Source organism: Numenius arquata, chromosome 20 (genome assembly GCF_964106895.1).
Source record: "Numenius arquata chromosome 20, bNumArq3.hap1.1, whole genome shotgun sequence".
Taxonomy (NCBI): domain Eukaryota; kingdom Metazoa; phylum Chordata; class Aves; order Charadriiformes; family Scolopacidae; genus Numenius; species Numenius arquata.
Window position 1 is genome coordinate 8,873,206 of NC_133595.1, and position 22,815 is coordinate 8,896,020.

Consider the following 22,815-nt stretch of genomic DNA (forward strand, 5'->3'; position numbering starts at 1 on the left):
CCTCCGGGCGCCCGCCCTCCGCCCGCCGCGATTGGCCACGGCGGGTGTCAGTGCGGCGGCTCCCCCAATGGGCGGCGCGGGGTGTGCGCCGTGCGCGCGGGGTGGCCGGCCCGGCGGCGGCGGCGGCGGCGGCAGCGGGAGGAGGCGGCGCGCGCCTGGGTCCCGGTCGCGAGGAGGCGGAGGAGGATGTGGCGCGCGGAGGGGAAATGGCTGCCGAAAACAAGCCGGAAGGTGAGAGCGCGGCCGGGCCGACCCCCGCCCCGCGCCGCCGGGCCGCGCCGGGCCCGCCCGCCGCCACCGCCGGGCTGTCGGCGCGCCGGGCCTCCCGCGCCGCCTCCCCCCCCCCTCCCCGCCCCTGCCCCCGCCGCGGGGCGGCGGCGGAGGAGGAGGCCGGGCCGCGCGGCGCGAAGTTTGGCGGCGGCGGGCGCCCCCGCGGGGCCGGGCCGGGGCGGCGGGCGGCGGGCAGGCCATGTGCGGCGGGCAGGCCGCGTGGCGCCGGGGCCGCGGCGGCCGGGCCGGGTCGGGCCGGGGTACGGGCACGCCTCCCGCCGCCCGCCGGCACGTGCCCGCCCGCCGCCAACATGGAGGCTGCGGCGGCGGGGCCGGCGCAGGGCGCGGCGCGGGGCTCCGGGCCGCTGCTCGCCGCTGACGGCCTGGGCCCGCCGCCCGGGGTCACGCCGCGCCGGGCCGGGCCGGGCCTGGCCGCGCCGCCCCCTCCCCCCGCCTTCCCCCCCCCCTCCCCACCTCCGGCGGCGGCGGCGGCGCACGTGCCTCGCGGGCGCGCGCCCGTCACGAGCGGGGCGGCCTCGTCCGCGGCCCCGCCGCACCGGGGCCTCCGCGCCGGCGGGCAGCGGGCGGGCCGGGGGCGGGCGCTGCCGGGGCGGGCGGAGCGGCGGGGCCGGGGGGGAGCGAGCGGAGGGGAGGGCCCGGCTCAGCCCCGCTCGCCCCCGCCGGCCGCGGGGGGGGTGGGGGCAACCGGGGAGCCCAACTCCGGCCCGAAGTTCCCGGCGCGGCGGGGAGCCGGGCGCGGCGTGTCCGCAAGGGGGAAGAGCTGCTCCGCCCGCGGCCCCCCCCCCCCCCCGGCGGGAGCGCGGCGCCGGCAGCGGGGCGGGGAGGGGGGGGCGGTTTCCCGGGGCCCGTTGGCCCGGCAGTGCCTGTTTCTTGTTATTTAACCCAAGTTTGTCCGAGCAGGCCGGCGGCAAGCGCTGGCGGCGGCTCCGGGCCCCGCCGCCGCCGGGACCGGGATGGCGCAGCGGGACGGGACGGGACGGGACGGCCATCGCCCCGGGCTGCGCTTGGGGCCTGCGGGGCCGGGGCTGGCGCGGCCGGTACCGGGTGTCAGGGCCTTCATTTTGCCCGGTCGGGCGGGGAGGGGGTGTGGATGGTTCTCACCCCGCACTGACCGGTTGCGTAACTGAAACCCGGTGAATTTCACTGATGCCTCCTGAATCCACAGTTGGGACCTCAAATGTCTGTCTCTAATCGGGTAAATCGGATTTTTTCTTTATCCACTCCAGCAACCGCGTTTGTGCTCTTTACTGGGAAACCCCCCTCAGGATCCCAGGGCTGTTTTCCCACCTTTTCGTCTGGATTTTTGCTCAAAGTGCTTTGGGACTCTTTTTTTCTTTTTTTTTTTTTGTTTGTTTGTTTGTTTGTTTGTTTTAATTTAGCAGCTGTGGAGCCTCTGTAGGCCGGGCCACCTTTGATTTGCTGTTTGCCTGTACCTTGTCCAGCATCAGGAACGCTGAGCGCTCTGCAAAAATGTCAATTTTAGGTAGCAGTGATGATTACGAGTGGTGTCCGCTTCATCTTTTATTAATCTCTTCGATGCTCCCAAATTCATTAGTTCCGTCTTCCCTGTGCTCTGGAAGACACCGGGCTTCATTCTTTGCTCGTTCACATTGGAGTAAACGATAAACTCCCCTGGAGCAGTGAAACGCCAACGGGTTGAGAGGGGTGTAAGAGGAGAATCAGCGTCTCTCTGGACTTGTAGCTCAAACGGTGAAGTTTCGGTTCTTTAGTGGGTGGAAGTATTGTCACCAAACCCGGGAATGATTCCCTTTCTGGGCTCCCTGTGCTTACATTGGATGACGTTTTCTCTACGTAAAGCACAGGCTTCGGAGTGGTCGTTCCTCTGAGGTCACGGCTTTACGGGGCCGTGCTGGTCGGGGCTCCTTGACTTGGGAGGGCGTTTGGCCTTTCCGCTTGTTATTTCATGCAACTTCGGTCATGTTTCATATGGGGAGCCGGTATTTTTGGGCCGTTGAGGTGTGTTCTTGCTGGGACGATGGGTCCGTGGCAGCGATGGCATCAGTAACGTGGTGCCACACAGGAGCTGTGGGGCAGCGGCCTCTGTGTCCCGGGTCGGAATGTGCCCCGCGTGTCACCAGGCGTGTGTCCTGCCCCGTCCCGTGGCCGGCACCGGCAGCACCACGGTGGGAGCGGAACGCCCTCGGCTCAGCGCCCGTGTTGTCCTCGTAGTAAGCACAGAGCAGCTCCCCGCGCTGACCTACTTCTGTGGTATATTTTCAAGGAGGCAAGATATAAACCATTCATTCCTTAAACTTAAACTCCGCCTGTCAGAAACTTAAATGGGAATCGTTCTAAGGCGTGATTCGAGGCAAGTGTTGCACCAGTAGCACAGATGCTGGAGGAGAGAACGCAAGTGGCTTTAGGGTTTTGTTACTTTAATATTTAAGGAAGAAAGTTAAATGGCAGCCAGCAGTGAGTTGCCTGGAGAAGCCCTGCTGTTATTGGGGAGCAAACCTGCTCCATCCGCCCAACGTGGCGCAGGAGGAACGAGCCCCGTGAGCAGCAACGAGCAGCTCTGCGGACCCGCCTGGGCTGGGAGCTTCCCGGTGGGGGTTCGGCAGGGGCTGCTGGTGCCCAGCTCTCGGCAGAACCCCCTCGGCCATGGGTGGGGGTTGAAATGAGGCTCCCCGGCTGCAGGAGAGACTTCCACATCCTGGAAAACTTGGGTGAGTTCCCTCTTTTCTGGTTTCCCGCGGCAGGGTGAAGCTGGGCTCGGTGACCGAGCGGCTCTTTCCGTCCCTGCGGCAGAGGGTTTGTGGCTCTTGCAGGTTGTGCCACGTTGTGTGTGTCTGAGGAGAAGTGGGAGCTCTGCCCCTTGGAGGTGCCACCGTGGCAACTGTGATGGGCTGCCAGTTTGATCGGGGGTTGGGGAGGTCTTCTTTAAATTGAGAAAAGAAAGTTTTTTAAAGAAGTTCCAAATAGAATGAGCACAGAGAGCCCTTATTTGTGTTCCTTTGTGTTCTCACGGGCAGGTGTCTGACGCCGACGGCTCTAGAGAGCGGTGCCCGGGGATGTAAGTGGTGCTGCTGGCGCAGGAGCTGGACACTCCGTTCGTGTTCCCCGCTGAGCTGGGGCACAGGGAGCTGTTGAATTTTCCGCTGGTGACTGCAGCAGGGCTGGGGAGGGAGAGGGGAGGTGGAAGGTCTCCTCGTGAGCCGGGGAGGGCACTGGGGATTCTGGCAGCTCTTGTGGGTTTGTTGCGATACTGCCTGGGAAGGAAGTCAGAGCTTTGGATATTATTGAATGCTGAGCGGCTGTTTGGGCAACACACCTTTGGAAAACAAAACATTCTTGATTTGGTTGTTAAACAGCAAATATTTACTCCCCTCTGCGGAAGCGTTGCATAACGTTTTATTACTTAAACAAACCTGAGCTTATTGCCAGCGAGATGGGTTGGGGTTTGTGCTGCGCGCTCCGTCCTGCCGTCCCTCTCGGCACAACGGGGGGGTCACGGTGGAGAGGCAGGGCTTGACACCCGGAATTTTTGCTGAATTTCAGCAGTTGGGAATTTACCAAAATTTCTGTTCTCGGAGAGAGAAGCAAACTGCTTTCACTGACGTTTCTAACCCCCGCAGAGGGCTGGGAGCCAGCAGGACACTTTCAGAGAGGGGACTGATTTGCTTTTTCCCGAACTACACGTGTGTGTGAGGTCAATTTCCTTGAGTCCTTTTGGTATTGTCACTGTTTTACATGCAAGACTCCTGATGTAAGGTGTGGGGCTTGTTTAAAGCTCTATTTTTTTAATCCAATTCCACCTCTCTTGTTAATTATTTTCCCAAACACTTTGGCTCAAAGGGTTTCTGATTTATTTGTGTGGGTTTTTAAAGCCGCTTCTGTAGGAAGGTTCCCTACAGATGTTGTAACTCAGATTTCATTTCATATGTCGGGAGGCAGAGGAAGGATTATGTACAAGTAAGGTTAAAACAAATGTTTTTAAAATTTAATCTTTCAAGACTTGGTGCTAACTTTACTAATGTTTTTAAGTGGTTTTTCCCAATCGTGTGGTCTTTTAAAGACCTGCTTGGAAAGGTGTGTGTCATCGGCGGAAGGGGCAATCCTGCCCAGGCAGCCTTCAGAAAGTGGGAGCTGGAATGTGACCTTCCTTTTTTAGTGTCCCTTCTGTCTCTGCCTCAATAAACCAAATATATCTGCAGGGGAAAGAAAAAACCAAACCCAAACCTTTCCGTGGCACGAAATGAGTCTGGCAGCGTGTGTTGTGAATACCGTGCCGGGTAATTAAAAGGCAGCACTTCCAGCAGCGTCCTGTGTCTCCAGCGCTCCCTGCCTGCCCCTCCACACCTTGCTGAGATTTTGCTTTTTCCTTTTGCCCCTCACTTCATGGCCTGTTTTCACCTCCTGTGGCTTCCTGGGTCCTGCTCACCCTGTTTTAAACCCTGTGGGGTTTGAAAGGCAGGGACCCCTGCGGGTGCTGGCCCCAGTTTTTGGGGTGCACCCTCTTCCTGGGGTGATGCTGACAATGCGGCTTCACGCTGAGGAGCAGATTCGGGTGAGCAAGAGCATCCCGTTATCTCTGGGAACGGAGAGCCCAGTCTCCTTCTCCTGCTCTTGTCACATTTTTGGTTCAAGGGGGTTTGGTTTTTTTCCTGCCAGCTCTCCAGGTGGGCTTCCAAACTTACACTCTTCAGAGTTTAAAAAAAAATCCCAGTAAAAATGTCTGTGGCTGGTGGCTGCCAGAGCGTAGGCTCAGAGTAAGCGCTTTCCCTGACCTTAGCCAGCACTTCCTGACTTCTGGGAGGTTGGTTGTAGCATTGAGAACTTTTGTAGTATTGAAAACTGTTTAAATGGAGGGGTTTATTTTTGCTGGGTTTGACTAATAATCTGCATCTCTCCTCAGTCTCATTGCAGTTGAGTTTGATGATGTAACTTTAGTGAAAACCAAGGGACGAGGGGATCGATGACGGGTCTAAAACCAATGACTCATTGGTGACCATGAGCACTGGTGGGATCGTTCAGTGGCACGTGTCGCACTTCAGAGCAGGAGGTGGAAGTCACACATGAACACGCTTCTGAGCTGCGGGAAAAAGTTGGGAGCAACTGCACTGTCTTAGCACTCCTGAAGATCGCTTTTAAAATAGTTACTGTCATGCATCTTCTGAATTTGACCAAATTCTCCTGTCTTGTACCGTTAGCTGGGGCTTTTGACCACCTGCCAAGGAGGGAGAGAGGGAAGAGCCTGGGCAATAGAGGAGCCGGTTTTGTCTCAGGGCTGAGCACGAGGAATAAAGAGCTAATTGTGTAAAGCAGACCTTCCCAGCCAGCACGTGGGCTGTCATTAAGAGGAATTGTGCTCTCAACTCTGCCCCTAAACGCACCGTTTGCAGTTTCACATCAGCGTGGTGTTTAGGTTGGATTCAGTTAGAAAACATCCAGAAAGTTTCTGCTCTGTGAGAAGGACACGGTGACTTCCAAGTAGCGCGTTGTTGGGGGGGAGAACCAGAGTTTTAGTTATATTTGTATTTCTTACAGTTTTAGAATGGTTTGTAGAGCTTGTCATAGCAACAAAGTGTTTATCACAGATATTCCAAGAAACTAGGCCAGATTCAATAAATGACTAGAGGAAAATTATTTCGTTGATCATCCTTGGTACTGCTCCCATTCCTAACATTTCCTCCCCATCCTTCCTGCTTTTCCTCGCTCCTCCCGTTCCCCCGCAGGCAGCACCCACAGTTGCACGTCTGCTGGTTTGTGCCTCATCCCCTCTCGCTCCTATTTCACATTTTCTACCTTTGCCCAAACATTTACCCTTTCCCTGTGTCCCCCTCACCCCCCGCCCCTGGGGCTGCCCGTGTCCTTCCTGGCAGGGGCTCGGGGACGCCGTAGCCCGACCAGTGGCCACCAGTGGAGTGTTGCTGGGACGGCAGCACCGAGAGCTGGACCTGGTTATCTCGTCTCAGCCACCCGCTATTGATATTTAGAAATCTGCTGCTGTTGCCAAGAGATTTACAACTGTAATCGTCCAAATATTTCTAGAAAACAGACCCAAAGCTGTTGGGTTTGCTTATATTGCCACTTGTTTACTGATTGGAAATGCCAGGAAGGAAGTTGAATTATGAGAAATAGCGCCAGTCCTTCAGATATTTGGATCAGGGATAACTCTTTGCATTGAATTCTGCCAGACTGACCTTATCGGTTTTGTCTGTGTCCAGAGGTCGGGGGGTGGAAGGATGTAGGGGTTCATACCCCCACCCACAGCCCGGACCTGGCAGAGCCAAATCAATATGTAGGAAATTCCAATATGTAAAAAAAAATATTATTTTATTTTGACTGAATGTAGATATCTTGACTTTCATTTTTGCCTATGTCTTTGTATATCGTCTTTAGAAAAGGGAGTTATTGGAAGAGTAGCTTTTTTTAAAGGGGAAGAGTTTCGGAAAAGCTGGTAGGGTTGAGAACTGGGGCTCCAGAGGAAGGACAGGGGAAGTGATGCTTCTGAGCTGGGGATCCAGCGCTCTCAAATAAGGCACAGGGTGGGTATTTCCCTGCGAGGGGGGCTGGCACAGGGCTCCCCCTGCGTTACGGCGAGGGGTGGGTTCCTTTGGGTAGCCCCTGCTTGCTGGGTTCTATGGGTGCCACTCTCAGCTGTGCTCACCGCTGGCGAGGGACATCGGGGTTCACGTGGTGCCCTCCCGGCCCATCTCAGCAGCTAATGATGAGTGGGATTTCGGCTCTTTGTTTTATAGGAAAGCGCCTATTTGTAACATTTAAACACCTTTTACCTCTCTGGTGAGGTCGTTAAGAAGACGGCCAACCCTAAATTATTACTTCATAATAACGGGTTTATAAAACTTGTGTTTGTGATTTTTATAGGCTTATTCTTTACATTTATTTCCAGTATAGAACTGTCTGCAAATCAGCAGTTGATCAACACCCATTCAGCCATTTCTGTATTCTCCAATTATACGTTATATTGATAAACTGTGGTAGTTAAATGGTCCACAGATCTACATTCACCTCCTGGATCACAGAAGATTTAAGAACCAGTTAAAGTAAGAAAAAAAAGGAGGGGAGGGGGGTTGTTTGGAGAGCGGGGGTAGAGCACAGCCTCACTGTGTGATTTGCTGTTGTGCGCTTTAAAGTTTTATGGCCCATGTTGCATCCCTTGGGAGGATAAAGTGCAAGGAGCATGAAGAAACCCATAAAATTACGAAGGGTTTATGTGGTATAATTAATATGGAACTTTCCATGAACTTTATAATAGTTGTACTTTCTTAATTTTACATGAGGTTCTGGTTTGCTAATAAGTAATCGTGAAGATTGCTAACGGACCCCAAATTTTGGATATTTCATACTGAAATAAACGCGATTCAGTGCAGGCTGCTGTGGGTTAGTGTGTAGCTCCTTATTGTAGTTCTCGGAGCTGGCTGTGTGTGCCTCGGGAAGCGTTCCTGAGCGGTGGCCAACTTTACACTAAAAAAAACCCCATGTCGATACAGCTTTACTGGCAAATCCTCCTTGTGCAAGTGCAGCTTTGCTTGCAAAAGCACTTTTTATTGACATGGGATGGGTTTGCAGATCACAATGTCACAAGTCGCACCCGTAGCAAAAATAATGCGAGGAAGAAAGTTCAAGTACCGATCTGGCCTGGATTAGCACACCGAAATCAAATAAGCTTTGTGAAAATGCAGCTCCTTTTTTTTTAACTAGAGAGGAGATGTTAGTTCTACATAAATGTAGAAGGTCCCCCCTGGCAGAGCTGGTTGCTCTGTAAGTTGGGCGCGGGAGCTGAGCAGCGTTGGTTCTTGCCCCTCTGACTTCAGCTGGAGACGGGAGGGGGGGGGGGGGGCAGCCCTCTGAGAATGGGTCCCGTTGGGGAGAAGCAAGTTTCAGAGCAAACGTGTGCGTGTGTCTCCATCGTCTGGGAACAGGCACTCTCCTGCTCCCAATCCTGGTAGCTCGTTGGCCAACTGTGTCCTTTCCCAAGGTCAAACCTGGTCTAGAGGTCACTGAATTGAGGACTCGCTTCCCACACCGTGATTGTTGTGTGTCCTCCTGACCCCGCAGCAAGAGGATGCTCCAAGGAAAGGCCCGTCGGATTGGGGTGGGGGGCAGCTGGTGGTTTCCGTGTCGGGGATTTTCTGGAACGAGGAGATGTCATTGCTGAACGCAGAGAGGGGAAGCGTTCAGTGAGATGTAGTCACGTTACAGGCGGATGGAAATGACCTTCTGTGGCTGTAATAACACGAGGGATGAGACGCCAACAACAGGGGTTGGGAGGTTTAGAGTCAGCAAGTTCTGAGAACTGGTACCAAAACATTTTTAAGGCATCTATTATCCATCGGCACTTTCTGGATTAATAATACTGATAATTGATGACAGTGGAAGAAAGTTAATAAAACGAGCTGAATAATTAGAGGTCTGCCAGCCCTGCAAAATAATGGAATGAATGATAGAGGACTTGACTGATACGGAGGTAAGGGGAAGTAATACAATTAATGTCAATTAAAATGTGCCCATGGAAAATAAGCTGATGAGATGTAACTGGGGATGTAGTTTGGCTGATAAAAGCAATAATGTGTGCTGTAAAATACTTTGCCGCCTTAATGAATTGAATGTAGTGCAATGCAATATTTAGAATGAGAAATGAAAACGGTATAAAATTAAATGTAGGGAATGTTAAGGAGGTACCAGCTACATGGGGTGGCGGGTCTGAAGATACCGGGGGGGCTGCCCCCTTCCCTGCTCGGCCCCAGGCAGGTTGGTGTCTTTGTGGAGAGCCCCAGGTGTCACCCCAGGCGTGTTGGGGAAGCTCTGAGTGGCCAGAGGTGGGGGCAGATAACAAAGGTGACGGTCACACGTGGAGAACGTTGCCTGGGAAAAAGATGTGGCCAAAAAGCCCTGCAGACTGACACTCTCATTTTCGACGGCAAGGTAGGAATCCTGGAACAGCATGCAAAAAATAATCGAGAGAACCTTCTTCCCCATCTCTGTCCCCGTCGAGCAGAGGTGGGCACTGCCCGCCCCGGGAGGAGGCGGGGGGGCTGCAGCCCTGCTGGGTGGGTTAACGCAACCCTACAGGAAAGTTCCCGATAACTCAGGGAGCGCCCAGGACTCATAAATTATAGAGCAGCTCACGATTATCATACACATCGCTGCTTATCTTGTAAACTCATCTGCTGGGCTTGCACGAGTAGTTGATTTAACAGCATGTATATTGTTGAACTTGACACATCCCAGAGTATAATCAAGCTTTAGAAACAGCGGGGATGCCTGGCTGCTGGTGCGTGCTCTTCACCCACTTTCTGAAGGGGTGGTGGGACGGGGTCTGGGGTTTGCTGCGGGTCGCGGGAAATTTCTGTGTCCTCTGTCGTCACGGAGGAGTTCTCTCGTGATGCTGGCATCTGTTTAATGACGTAAAATTATTCGATGTGCAAAAGGAGAAAGTTAATATCCTTTTTCTATGCACTTTCAGATGGGAAATGACTATAAATTAATTGTGTAGGGGAAAATGCCAATGAATAAGTGTTACTTCTCCTACACTGCCCAGTGCCTGTCCTGCCGGGCCTGAGAACAGTGGGAGGAGGGAGGGACAGGGTTTGGGAAGGAGAACCAGGAGAGCTCCTGTGCTGTAGCCAGGACGTCTGGTCCCGCTGTCCCCCTTCCCTTCTCCTGCCCCGCTGTCCCCCTTCCCTTCTCCTGCCCCGCTGTCCCCCTTCCCTTCTCCTGCCCAGCTGTCCCCCTTCCCTCCTCCTGCCCCGCTGCCGCCCTTCCCTTCTCTGCAGGGACTGGTTGGTCCATGAACATGGGGGTTGTGGGGGGTGATAGAGACGTAATCAGTGCTTCTGGGACTCCTGCAGGCTGTTAACTGGACTTCTGGGTTTTTTGGATCTCTTTTTTGGTTTTTAAGGGGAATTGATTCACCTTCTACATTTTTAGCAACAAAAAAGAATAATTCTGTATTCTTCAGTATTCCTGCTTTTGAGGCCCCTGGGATGGCGAGGTAGGAAGATTTCCACCCCTCTACCTCCTTTATGTTCAGGAGCTACATTCATGTTCTGAGCTGTCCCTGGCAAGAAAAGTAACCTGTTTTTAATGGGCACAGTGCATTTTAGTTTTAAATGAACTAATAGACCTTGAGTTGCATTTCTGCTGCAGCTTGACAAAATCATAGCAGGTACCGGGGCTCTGTGCTTATTTACTTGCAAATCCTGTTGAGTGTGGACTTCATTTACGGCTTTCCCGGCAGGTCACAGCGCTGTGGTCACAGCCTCTGTAACATTTTGTCGCTATTGCTTGTAAAATTTGTCACTGAGGGAAATAATAAGCTAAAGTAGGCGCAGGTAAGCAGCCGCGTGGGCTCCTTGTGCACAAACCCATCAAAGCTCTTCTCAGACTTTGCAACCGCAAGGAATTAAACTGTATTTGTGTTTCTGAAATAAAGGCGCAGTTTCACCAGAAAGCCGTGGTGGTCTTTGCAATGAGAAGGGATGGGGTGGGTTTCCAGGCTCCACCGAAGCTGGGGTCTCCTCGTGGGAGCTGCCCCTTCTCCATGTGTACATCATGTGTCTCTCTTCTTTCCAGATGACCATGGGAACAGCAATGGCAGTCATGTAAAAATCTTTTTACCCAAGAAGCTGCTTGAATGTCTACCAAAATGTTCAAGTTTACCGAAAGAGAGGCACCGCTGGAACACTAATGAGGTAGTTAAATCTCTTTATTTATTCTTAAACGTACCAGTTTACTTGATGCCTATGGAATGTTTTTGAGAGAATGCCATGTAAGTTGCAGAATATGAATGCCCTGGCTCTGGGACCTGTTGTTTAAATAATAAAGTCCTATTACATGTTGAAAGTGAGCTTTAAACTGGACTGGAAGGCGAATGCTGACTGCTGGTCTAGGAGGAGTCTCTGGCTCGTGTGTGTGCGTGTCACTTGTCCCGGAGTCACACCTGGTGTGATCTTATTGACGTGTGTCAAAGATGTTTAAAATTAGGTAGGTGTTTTGGTACCGCGTTAAACAAAATCTTATCTTATTGTGTGTAAAGACTTCCCAGCAAACAACCAGTGCATGTTCTTTCCAGCCAAACAGGGTCCTGAGAAATAATTAGGTTAACCCTGTCTGAGAAATCTCATTAAGAACAGGGGACACAAGGAATTGGGCGTTTTATACTGGAATCCAGTTACTCTGAATGTGCTGGTTTGTGTGTCTCCTGGTAACGCATCGTGGCTGGGTTCATTGAAGTGAAGCAGAAGTATTTAAAATTGGGGTGTCTGTTGGGCCGGGGTGACGCTGAAGAACAATCCCGATAGGTCTGTGATCCCTCGGCTTTCCTCCCCCGGGGCAGCAAGGCTGGAAGTTACACAGCAACATCCACAGGATAGGTTTAGTTTTTGGTAGTACTGTCTTATGGTACCTTTGCCATATTTATTGGAATCATTTAATAATAGAAGCAATTGACTCTGAGAAATTCCTGTCGAACTCCAGTTGGTATCGGCCTGTTGCAAGCTGACTGTTCTTGTCCCTCTAATCGCTTGTTTGTAGCATCTAAACCTGTTAACAAAACTGTGCTCAGGAGTTTAGTGACGGTGAGTGACCACTTGAGCACAGAAGTGAATGTGGATCAGTTCACGTGTGTATTTGCTGAGCACAGACTCAAATACGGATCACTTCATGTGTGCATTTTTCAAAGTTGGGGTCCTTCACTCCCCCTCCCTTTGAAAGTTAAAGCCAAGTATCCACTTTGAATGTACTAATTACTGTGACAGAATTAATCGGGTCTTTCAGGGAGTTGCTGGCATTGGCTCTTTTGTGTAGATGTTTTTGTCTTGGGTCATTTGAATTGAAATGTAACTTGTAGAAAGTGTGGGTTGGTTTATACTAATGGGAAAGGGACATGGAGTAAGAGCTGTTCCAGTGGCTCTGGAAGATGGTGTTTTGACAAAGGCAGTGGAGAAGGAAAGCTCTCTGCCCGGGTTTGTGGCAGAACGATGCTCCTCCTTGTTACTGGAAACAGCTTGTTGGGTTTTAGTCGCTATTCTCTAGTGTTTGTTGTCACTGGAGCCCCCTGTGTACATCCACGCACCCCGGCTCTGGGCGGTGTGTCGGGGTACAGCGTGGCAAATGAAGTTAATCATACGGGTGTTACTCGCCAGCAGGAAGCACAGGGGAGAGCGTAGGTGCTTGTGGGGTGTGTTAGGCCAGAAGAAAGATTGGGGAGCGTCGCCCTCCTTCTGGGGGGACAGCGCGTGGCTGTGATGGTCTTTGCCAGTGAACTGTCTCATACCTTAATTCTAGGGGGATTGTTTGCTAGTGATCACAAATCATCAGCCACTATGTCAAAAAACCCAACCCACTTCTGTCTTTTGGAACGTGGTTTGTCGCGCTGGTTTGTACCCACCTTTCCTCCAGACTCTGTCCCCGAGGCTGCTGCGCTGTGGGGACGAGGGGCTGCTTCTGTCCCAGGTTATTGCTGGGGCTGTCGCTCCCGGCCTTCGTGGTGTCTCTGTTCCAGCTTCCCTCTTGCATTATTTAAAAGGAAGAGCTCTTCTTGTGGCCTGAGATTTTTGGCCTCGTTAGCTCAGAGGAGAAAAAGAAAAAAAAAAGGCAGGATCTTATGCCTAGATGAAGTCTTGGAAAATTTGTGTTAATTACGGGGGAGGAGGGAGCTTAGCTTACAGATTTTATTTCCCTCCCCACCCCCAACCTGCAAGTTTAATTTTGTTCACTGTTATAAAACTTGAATTTTTCTTAGGGTATAATTGAATAATAATGTTGGACTACATTTCAGAGTCGTTCCTAAGGGAATATATTTTTTCATCTGAGTACACAGGTGTTCTGTCTGTGCTGGTGGAAGCGTGAGTTGCAAAATATAGAAGAAAAAGCTGTATTTTATACAGTGGTACTTCCAGAATCTTTGTGTTAATTTCAGAATCGCTGGTAGTCCTTGCACGGTGTCTCACTGAGAGGGAGGCTTATTAAAAGATGTGAAAGAGGTAAAATGCTAAAGTAACTTACAGATCTGAATATGTCTGAGACATCGCTGTCCTCCCTCCAACTCCTGTGGTTTTGGACAAACTCTTGGGTGTCTGGTCTCGCCATAGACTTCTGGGATTGGGTGTGGGATGGGATGTGGGATGCAGGATGGGATGCGGTGCAGGGTGCGGTGCGGGATGCATCCTGAGGGGCCGCCAGAGCCAACCCTCCTAATCCAGGTGTGACTTTCCAAACCCCTCAGGCTTTGCTTTTTGTGCTGCTTGTATGGGGTTATTTCAAGGAAAGTTAAATGTGGCCCTTGAACTATGCACATGGGCATTTTGCTGGGCTGGGGCTGGCAATGGGTCCCTGTCACCCCCAAAGGAGATGCTGCCGGGACTGAACATGGGGGTCAGGAACCAGTGGGGGTTCCATCTTCCCTCTCCCAGGGCATTGCCATGGGAACGCTGTAAATAACAGTGCTTTCGTCTGCAGATCCCGGATAATGGTCATATAGGCGGCTCTGGGCTGGGTAATTGGGATGGAGAAACAATATCCTTTGAGAGCTGAATAGGTTGGGGTTGACTTTACACTTAGTAAAATAATGCAATGAGCAGCAAGAGAAACGGAGCGTTTAAAAATGCTTAGAACACGTTATCGAGATGTTTGCTTTCCGTCAGATTATACAGTTTTAACTGAAATGTTTGATGGAAACATATTTCCATATCAAGATGTCATCTCCTCTTAAATCAAGTTTATAGTGATTTTATATTTTCTAGTGAAGGAAGCATTCCTTCTAATTCACTTTTTTTTTTTTTTACCAGAAATACAAAATCATAAGTTTAGCCAAGCAATTTAATTACAGATTTACATTTTTTGAGATGCCTGTGAAAGTGTGTGCGCGCTTGTTTCTCTGGCTCTGGGGGAAGATCAGAAGGGGATTATCACGCAATTTCTCACGTTAGGCCAAATCAGGTAATTGCCAGAAAATTCCACCTTGCTCCAAGCATGTGAAGGGAGTTCCTTGCCCTTTGGTGTTGGTCATTGTTCATTTTGCAGCGGGTTAGTGTTTGTGTAGCACTTTGGTTTATTGAGCGGCTGGAGCGGAGGGTTCCCATGGCGCGGTGCCGGGAGGCGACCAGGGACGCCGGCTCGTTACCGCTGATCACTTTGGAGGCACGAGCCCTGTCCCCAGGAAAAGCCCCGACCCCTCTCCATGGGTGTCGTTCCCCCAGGCTGTTGGGGGCTCGTGGGGCTCAAGGGTGCCGGGGTGACCTTGTCTGCGCCCGGCGCTTGCCAAGAGCGGGATTGCAGCGTGGAGCAGAGATGCCTCTCGTTAATGGAGTTGGCAGCCGCAGTCATTAATCATCCTTGTAAACACTTAATGACACAGGACGAGAAAGCATTTTACATTTCCCATGTTTAACTTTTTCTTCTATCTGGGGCTTTTGTTTCTGACAGTATCCCGTATTTACATTCTCTGCTGGGAGAAGCCCAGAATTTCCACGGCAGAAACCCCCAGCAGCGGTTGCTCCGTGTGTGTGGGCTTCTCTTGGGGGACGGGGCAGAAACACCCCCTTTCCCAGCAGCAGCACTCTACACATTTCAGGCTTAGGTGTTGCCCGGTGGGGTGCAAACAGATGCAGTTCCCAAAGTCTCTATTTGAGCATAATTTAGCACAGGAAGACATTCCCTAATGGTGCCGCGTTGGGGGCAGAGTGAGGTGCTCGCTGGCCTCTGATGTGCTGCTTCTTTAAAAAGCGCTTCTAAGTGCCTTTTAGAATTAACTCTTGTGTCTGAAAACTTAAAAAAAAACTGTTTGTTTTAAGGCTGCCCTGGAGGGTGAGGTGTATTGTAACGTGTGGTGGTGTAATGTACCAATTCATACCTTAGTACCAAAGCAGCTGAATGTGTTAGAATTCAAGCAGGGGATCGGCTTTTGTCGTCACCACGGTCAGAGCGAGGAGGGGGGTCTGTCCCGGTCACACATCCCCTCTGCCGTGTCGCATCCAGGTGGCAAACTCTCTGGAAAAGCAACGGCTCATTAAGGTTTCCTGGGGACTGTGAAATTATTCAGTGTGTTTTGTTTAGTTTGGAGAAGAGGAGGCTGAGGGGAGACCTCATTGCCCTGTACAGCTACCTGAAAGGAGTTTGTGGAGAGGGAATAATGACAGGACCAGAGGAAATGGTCTAAAGTTGGGGCAGGGGGGGTTTAGATTAGATATTAGGAAGAATTACTTTTCTGAGAGAGTGGTCAGGCACTGGAACAGCCTGCCCAGGGAGGTGGTGGAGTCGCCATCCCTGGAGGTATTTAAGGAACATGTAGACGTGGCACTTCAGGGCATGCTCTAGTGCCCGAGATTGTTGGTTTGTGTCTGTTTGTGGGTGGGTGTGGTGGTTTTTTTGTTTTGTTTTGGTTTTTTGTTTGTTTGGGGTTTTTTTGTTTGTTTTTTGTGGTTGGACTCGATGATCTCAAAGGTCCCTTCCAACCATGAAGATTCTGTGATCGATTCTCAGCTTTCCATTGAGCTGAGGGTAACTCGGGTGTGTTTTGGTGACGCACAGTTCCCCCGAGCCGCTGGGAGAGCTCGGTGGCTCTGGAGCACCTGCAGAGCTGGAGGGTCCTCTCCTCGGCTCCCTCGCCCCCCCAGAGCAGTGACAGTATTTAATTGTGACAATTGCCTGCTGCCCGCGGGATCACGGGGTACCGCACGTTACGGGGTGTTGGCAAATGCTGTTGCTGGCCCTTTTGCTGCTCTGTTTCTCCCGGTGACCCTCTGCGGGAGGAGCGGTGGGGGAGCCCATCCGGCCCGTGCACCCTTCCCCGGTGGCATCTCCTCCTGCGGCCGCTGCTCCCCGTGGGGGTGTCCTTGGGTTTGTGCTGAGCTGGGGGCGGCTCAAACAAGTTAATAAAAGGTTTTCTGAACATAAGGGAGTGCCAGTTGAGGGCAGAACGATTGCCAAATGCTGGAGCAGCCAGAGCACCTGTAAAGCCAAGCCCATCGGTGTTGATTTACCTCCCTTGTTTCCGTGGTGGTCCCAGCTAGCCCCCGCTAGCCTCTGCTAGCCATCGTAGGGAGAGGCATGGCCCCCCGCAGCTGGTCCCTTGCTCCCCCAGCCGTCGGCTCTGCAACGTGGCTGGGATTGGGGCTGAGCAGGGAGCGGGATGGAAATGTCTCTTTAACAGAAGCACTTAATTACGGGTTTATTTTGTGAAATTAATGAAATTGTGCGCTTTGCTTAATGTACAAAGCAGAAAATCTGCTCCTGGCTTTGCTTTTGCAGTTTCTCAGTCATGTTTACATAATTAGGGAGTGTTGTGAGTGGGCTCCGTCATTGAGCAGAATTGGAAGGTGACTGTTCCTGGCAGTTCTGAACAAAAGCAGTGATACCTGCCGTGCTGGGCAGGCTCTGACGGAAAGAGATTCCTCCTCTTCCTCTTAGGAAAATCTAACTTTTTTTTTTCCTTCCCTTTTGTTAATGTCAGGACCGACGTTGTAATTGTATAATGATAAGTCTTTAAAAATGGCTGATTTTGCAGTTCCATGCAGTTAATGTGTCAGAGTCCTGGGACCAGATTGGATCCTGTAAAGCATGGCAAACAGATGAAATGTGTTGCTTTGGATAATGTGCTGCCCTCCTGGTTTGTTTTTTCCACGTGAATTCGATTGAATTAAATTAACTTTTTTATGCTTAATGATAGCTAAAGAAAAAGAATAGTCTTCGTAATTAGTTTTGGCATATTATACACCAAGTATAACGTGCTGATAGCATGTAACTCACTGCCTCTTTGACATCAGTAACTATCAAAACACCTCTCAGTATTTTTACAAATTTAGAAACTTTCTAACAGTTAGTTTGGAGTGGAACTGGTCTGGTTTGAGTGCTCCCGTGGCCGTGCCCCAGACGGGACCTAGAGGTGCTGGTTCGTGTGTTGCACCCAGGGACAGAGCAGAGGGGGGTTCATGGATACCAGGATGGGACACCCCAGCAGTGAAGTGGCTGCTTTGGGTGGAAGGGGCTCCCTGGGGTTGTGCCACCTTCACGGTCCTCTCCTGAACATGGGCTCTGAACCCTTTGGCTAGCGCATACTTAACACAATTTAAAAAAAAAAAAAGTATCATGGATTGCTCTAGGACCGTGGGAAAGTAAGGTGGAGTATTATCTCCTTCGGGTAATTACTCTGATGAGGTTTTGCCAACCCGTATCCTCTGCCGGGGCTCTTTTCCATGGTACCGGCTGCTCTCAAGTACCGAGAGAGAATGTGGGTCCGGTGTAGGGGGAATAAAACGTTGGAGTGACCAGTTATGGAAGCCCTTCTTCCAATGTGAGGGAATAGGCAGAGGGCATCACTGTGATGGTTGTGTAGGTGTTTATCTCGGGATGCCAGCGGCAGGGGTAGGTCCCGCTCCGTCACCTCTCTGGCTGGCCCGGCCCCGAGTGAAATACTCGCTGCTGCGTGATGCCGGTTGGACTTTGTACCCCATTTTACAAGGAAAATGTTACAACAAAGTCAATTTACAAAGTCAATTTAAGTGCCTCTCTTCCAGGGCCTGGCATATATAAACACAAATGAATTGGTTCGCTTGTCAAATGGATGGAAACTGAGGATATTACATTTTGCAAGTGATTGAAATCCTGTCTTCTCGGTCTCATGTTTGCTGCTTCCAAGGGTGGCTGTTGCATTTGGGAGGGAAGAATCAGGGGATCTGGATGAAAAAGAAAAACTAGATATGAAGGATAAATTAGTGCCAATGAAAGCAAAGATTTTATGCAGGGGTAGTACTTAAGGAAAAGGAGTAAGAGTGAAGCCAATTTGTTTTCTGTGAAAGGAGTGATCGTTGGGGCATCGGGGGGAACAGAGGGTAGCGGGGGGAGAGGTCTGTTGGGATAGGGGAGAAATTGAAGGAAAAAAAAAAAAAAAAGTCTTGGTGTGGATGATTCCTTTGGAATTGGCCGGTTGTTTATGAACAGGAAAACAGGACCGGGGCTGTTTGCCGGTGGTGGGTGGCAGCGGGGGGAGAGGAACGCTGGGGAGGTGGTGGCTCTGGGGGTGAGCTGCCGTCCCACCCATACAACGTTTTTGGAAAAACTCTTCTTTTGATGAGTCGGGGGGGGCCCAGGCCGGTGTAGGGGGGTTGGGGCTGACCATGTTTACGACCCCAGCGCTCACCCTGGAGGGGCTCCGGGGGCCTTGGGGTCTTCCCGATGCCAGGACTCCTGGTCCCACCTCCCGGGCTTCCTCAGCTGCTGAGTCGCTGCCTCTGCCTTGGCTCTGCAATTATTTCCGACTCGCTCGGTTTCCAAATCGCTTCCCTCCAAAAGGAGGGCGTCTCTGGAGCCGGGGTGTGAGTCGTGGCGGAGGGGCCCAGCCTCAGCACGGGGCTGGAACAGCAGCGGGAGAGCCCGCTTTTGGGTTCGGTTCACAGAAATCGGAACTGCTGAACGTTGGAAATAATGGTGAGAACTTGGTTTTAGCTCCAACGTGGCCGTAACTTTGGCGGGAGAGTTTGCCAGACCCTGCTGCCGAGGACAGAGGCCATCCCACTCTCCCCGGCGGGTCCTGGATGGCTGGAGCCGTGTGGGAAGAGGTGATGCTTTTTCTGGGAGAGCACACAGGCAGATCGGCTCCTTGCCCCGCGCTTCGGCTTTGAGTGGTGACTTTCTGCCCCTGGTGGCCTCGTTGCCTTGGGAGGACGCGGTTTGTGGGGTGGGTTTGTTTCTTGGCTGGCAGCACGCAGCTGGTTGGGTCCAGATGAAGGACTCCCAAAGCCTTGCTGGGGGGGGAGGCACTGAAAGGAGAAGGGATGTAATGCCCTTGGTGGGTGCCTTTCTCCTAAAGTTATCTGATGTAAATATTACGCTCTCTGCATAAATTTAGTATAGATAATTGACTGCATCTTGCTTGGAAATGGGTACCAAAGGTTTTTTTATAGCTTCTGCGTAATTGAAATTCCGGGAGGAGAGGCCTTTGTCTGGGTAACCGTGTTGGAATTAGTGTTTTATTGTAGCGTTAAACCAGTAGGTTAGGATGCTGGGAGTTCAGCCGGCGTGTGTCAGTAATTACTGTATTGCCACGGTCACAATGGATAAAGCAAACTCTTGAACCAGAACATGTCGTGCTCTGAAAACAGACCATCTAAAAGTTGCGTTGCCGGCCCCTGGTGTTCTTCCCAAGCAGAGGTGTCCCTGGGGGGTGAGCTGGGACTACCTGCTTTGTGCGTCCCAGCACTGGAGCTGGGCTGGTTTTATCCTCCGAAAATGGGAAACTGGTGCACCAGTATGGAAATGGAAAGACTTTTCATTCAATGAAAGAAGCTGTTCAACAGGGAGGTTTAAAAAAACCCAAAATAGTCAAAAGAGCTGGTAGGAGTAGGAGCGGAGCTCAGTGCCAGGTGGCAGTGGCCACAGTAGGAGGGTCAGATGGTGGCCACAGGAGGAGGGACGGACGGTGGCCACAGGAGGAGGGTCGGTGGCCGCGGCGAGTGCTGAGTGTGAGATGCGAGAGCTTGGGTGTGATGCCGCGGAAGGTATTGGTTGTACTCACTGAAGCTCCTTTGTTTTGCAGAGATCTTGATGCAGACGCCCTTTTGGATTTCTTTTTAATAATGTGTGACCCTTCACCTTTGATCCCTTGACCTGCATTACTTTGGTAACCATTTCATTTTTTTAATTTCATTCCATTTTTAATTTTGGTGTGCAAGCTGTAACATTTCATCATTTTAAACTGTAGCGTTCTGTGACCTCCCCAAATGTCATTTTTTTTTCTATGAAGATATGTAATGTTGGCTTTTCTCGAATAAAAATTATTTCAGTTGTTAAAAAAAAAATAAAGTATGTCATTTTCATTGGTTTTTGCTTCTTTTAAGTTTAACTGTGTGTATGTTTATTGTATAGTACATTACTTTTTTTGACCTGTGTTCTCCCAGTACTTAATCTAATTTATTTTGATATTTCTGTACATCTTTGGTTTTAATTTGCATTTCCCTACAGTTCATTTGGTCAGTAAAACACATGCTGTTCCCCACCCCCTCACCCCCCAGTTGCGTTTTGATAGCCCAAAGTAATCGTGGGAGCATTTAAGATACTCTTATGAATAAGAAATATTCTTTATTGTTAAAATTTAGTTCCCTGTCCTGAAGATAACTTTTGCTAACCATCAGCTTAAAACTGATAGCTATTTTAATAAAAGATTAGGCTTTAGACCAAAATGAAAATTCCAATCGAAACTCAATTTACATTTATTTTTACATTATCATTGAAGCCAAAAGGGAAGTTATCAATGCCTGGAGCTGTGCTTTAAGCAGCAGTGAGTGTGTGTAGGGGGGACAGCAGAGCCCCCAGAGTTCAGTGGCTGTTTCTCTCCATTTTTCTATTGAGAGGGTGCTGGTGTATAAGACAGGTTTTGGAGCAGATTCTATTTTTATCTTGTAAATGATCATATGAAATCTACTGAGCACAGCCCGCTGAAGCACAGATTATTTTTTAAGTGTCTCATTATTTTATTCTCTAACATTTAATGCTGAAGTTTTAATTGCACACAGATGAAGCTGCTAAATGAGCACTGAAATGGATTTAGGTCTTCTCTGAGCCTTGTTGATGCTTATAAAACTTCATCTCGTTCATTAGGGCTCCAGATTAAAATTGCGGTGAGCCCTTCACATGCCACCCGGGCGCTGCCGGTCCCCGGCCCCGCTGGAGCCCCAGCCCCTGCTGCAGACCGTGTGCTGGGGCTCCTCTCATCCCCGGCATCGCCAGAGCCCGCTTCAGGAAGCAGCTTCTGTTGTTAATTAGCGGCCGTGCTTGGGAAAGTGGTATTTCCAGCGCTAATCTGTGCTGAGACAGCGAGAGCTCTGTTTTAAGCTGCCCGTGGTTGTGTTTGCAGAGTCACCAGTTTGGTACCAGCAGCAAACCCAGTATTCACCAGATTCCACCGAGCAGGTCCCCTCGGGGTGCTGGACCCGTGGGAGGGGGCCCAGACAGACCATCCCAGCCTGCGTCAGCGTCTGAAGGGTTCCAGTGGCTTTTCCCTTTTCCTCTCCTGTATTAGCTGTAATAGTTTCTATGTGCCCAGAGCCATCAGCTCTGCTCTGCCAGGCTGCCTCTCCGGCGTCTGGGATAGCTGGGAAGGGGCTTGTGCTCTGGCTTTAACGCTGCCTGGCAGCCCGAGAAGTGGGATCCTCCAAATTCATCCCGAGCTGTTTCTCCCATCTTCAGAACAGGGTTTTTAAAACTCAGTGGAAAAAATGTTTATTTTGCCCAAGAAAACTCCTCGAGGACTGTTTTTCTCCTCCTGGTAATGCATATTTCTTATGGGCAGCAGTTAGACATAATGCCTTGACTTTCTAGAAAAGCAGTTTTTAAAAAACCTTTCTTTAGACATCTGGAAACCAAAGGGAATCTCCCTCCTCTGTGCAGAGGGCTGCCGTTCAGCTGCCTCCTGCTAGATCAAATAGCGAGGGGAAAAGTGATGGAATAAAAATGTCTGGTGTTGGGAATTGGAGTAAATAACATAAAACCAGATGAGGCTAAAAGATGGTTAGAATTTCTTGTTTCAGGAGGTAGTTTGCCCTGCCCATCCTGCCTCCTTTTCCCAAGGTAAGCGCTCAGCAATGAGCAGTTGGGTTCATCTTACGGGACGTTGGGGTGACACAGGGCGATTCACGTTTCTTTCTCACCGTCTTTCCAAGTGTTCGTTAGCTGCAGATGCTTGTTCGCAGAGATGAGTGTAATGAACATGGATTATGCCCGTTCAGCTGTTGCAGGGGCTCCCAGGCTGCTGGAGCTGCTGAGGAAGGAGGAGGTAGAGCCCTTGGAAAGGGAGGGTAAGAATTGTTCTCAGTTTCCTGTATAAACAGCAGTAAATATCAGCAAGAAAAGCTTTGTCGTTAACACAGCAGTAGCGTTACCCTGTTCCCGAGCCCAAAGCCACAGCGTTTCTGGGTGCCAGTCGGGGATACCAGCAACAATTGTCCGGTTTATGGCAACAGGTGACGGAACTGAATTCATTTTACTGAGCTTGTTTTTTATTGAGCAGGAACTAAAATACATGTTTTCTTCAAACACTTAATCAAAGAACTACACCGATGCTGCAAAATGTTGGCAGAGCAGAACATTTGGCTATTTAAATATTAAGAGAATACTCTGTTGAGAGATCTGTTCCTACTTAAGAGGTTTTTCTGTTATTCAGAGCCAGAATATTGATAACATCCACTCCTGAAACAAGTCTTAATTTTGAAATTTATGCCATAGCTTCTACTGCTGGATGTCTTTATATGCTAACCTTAACGTAAGGCTAAATGGCTGAAATGAACTACTTGGCACATTTACTAGATTTAGAGCATTGCACGTCTTGCCATTCAGGTGGTGCGGCTGGGATGGGATTAACCTAATCTGCTTTATCCAGCCTCATGGACACCCTGCTGGATCAATCACCTGCATGTGCTGTTCATTTAATAAAATATACATAGGCAGCAGAGAAATGGCTCACTTCAGTCTGGACTACTTGGGAAAACAGATGAATCAGTCAATACAAGCAAACATTGTGGTTTTTTCTATTAATAATAAACCCCG

The 22,815-nt window shown here is 50.5% G+C and overlaps 1 protein-coding gene across 1 annotated transcript in view; it reads left to right on the forward strand.

Annotated features, from left to right (window-relative positions):
- The window catches only part of CAMTA1 (calmodulin binding transcription activator 1), a 267,647-nt gene that overhangs the window by 16,332 nt on the left and 228,500 nt on the right, over positions 1-22,815 (forward strand). Inside the window, exon 3 of the mRNA XM_074161814.1 lies at positions 10,852-10,970. Coding sequence (XP_074017915.1) covers positions 10,852-10,970 — 119 coding nt within the window. The remainder of the gene's footprint in view (positions 1-10,851; positions 10,971-22,815) is intronic.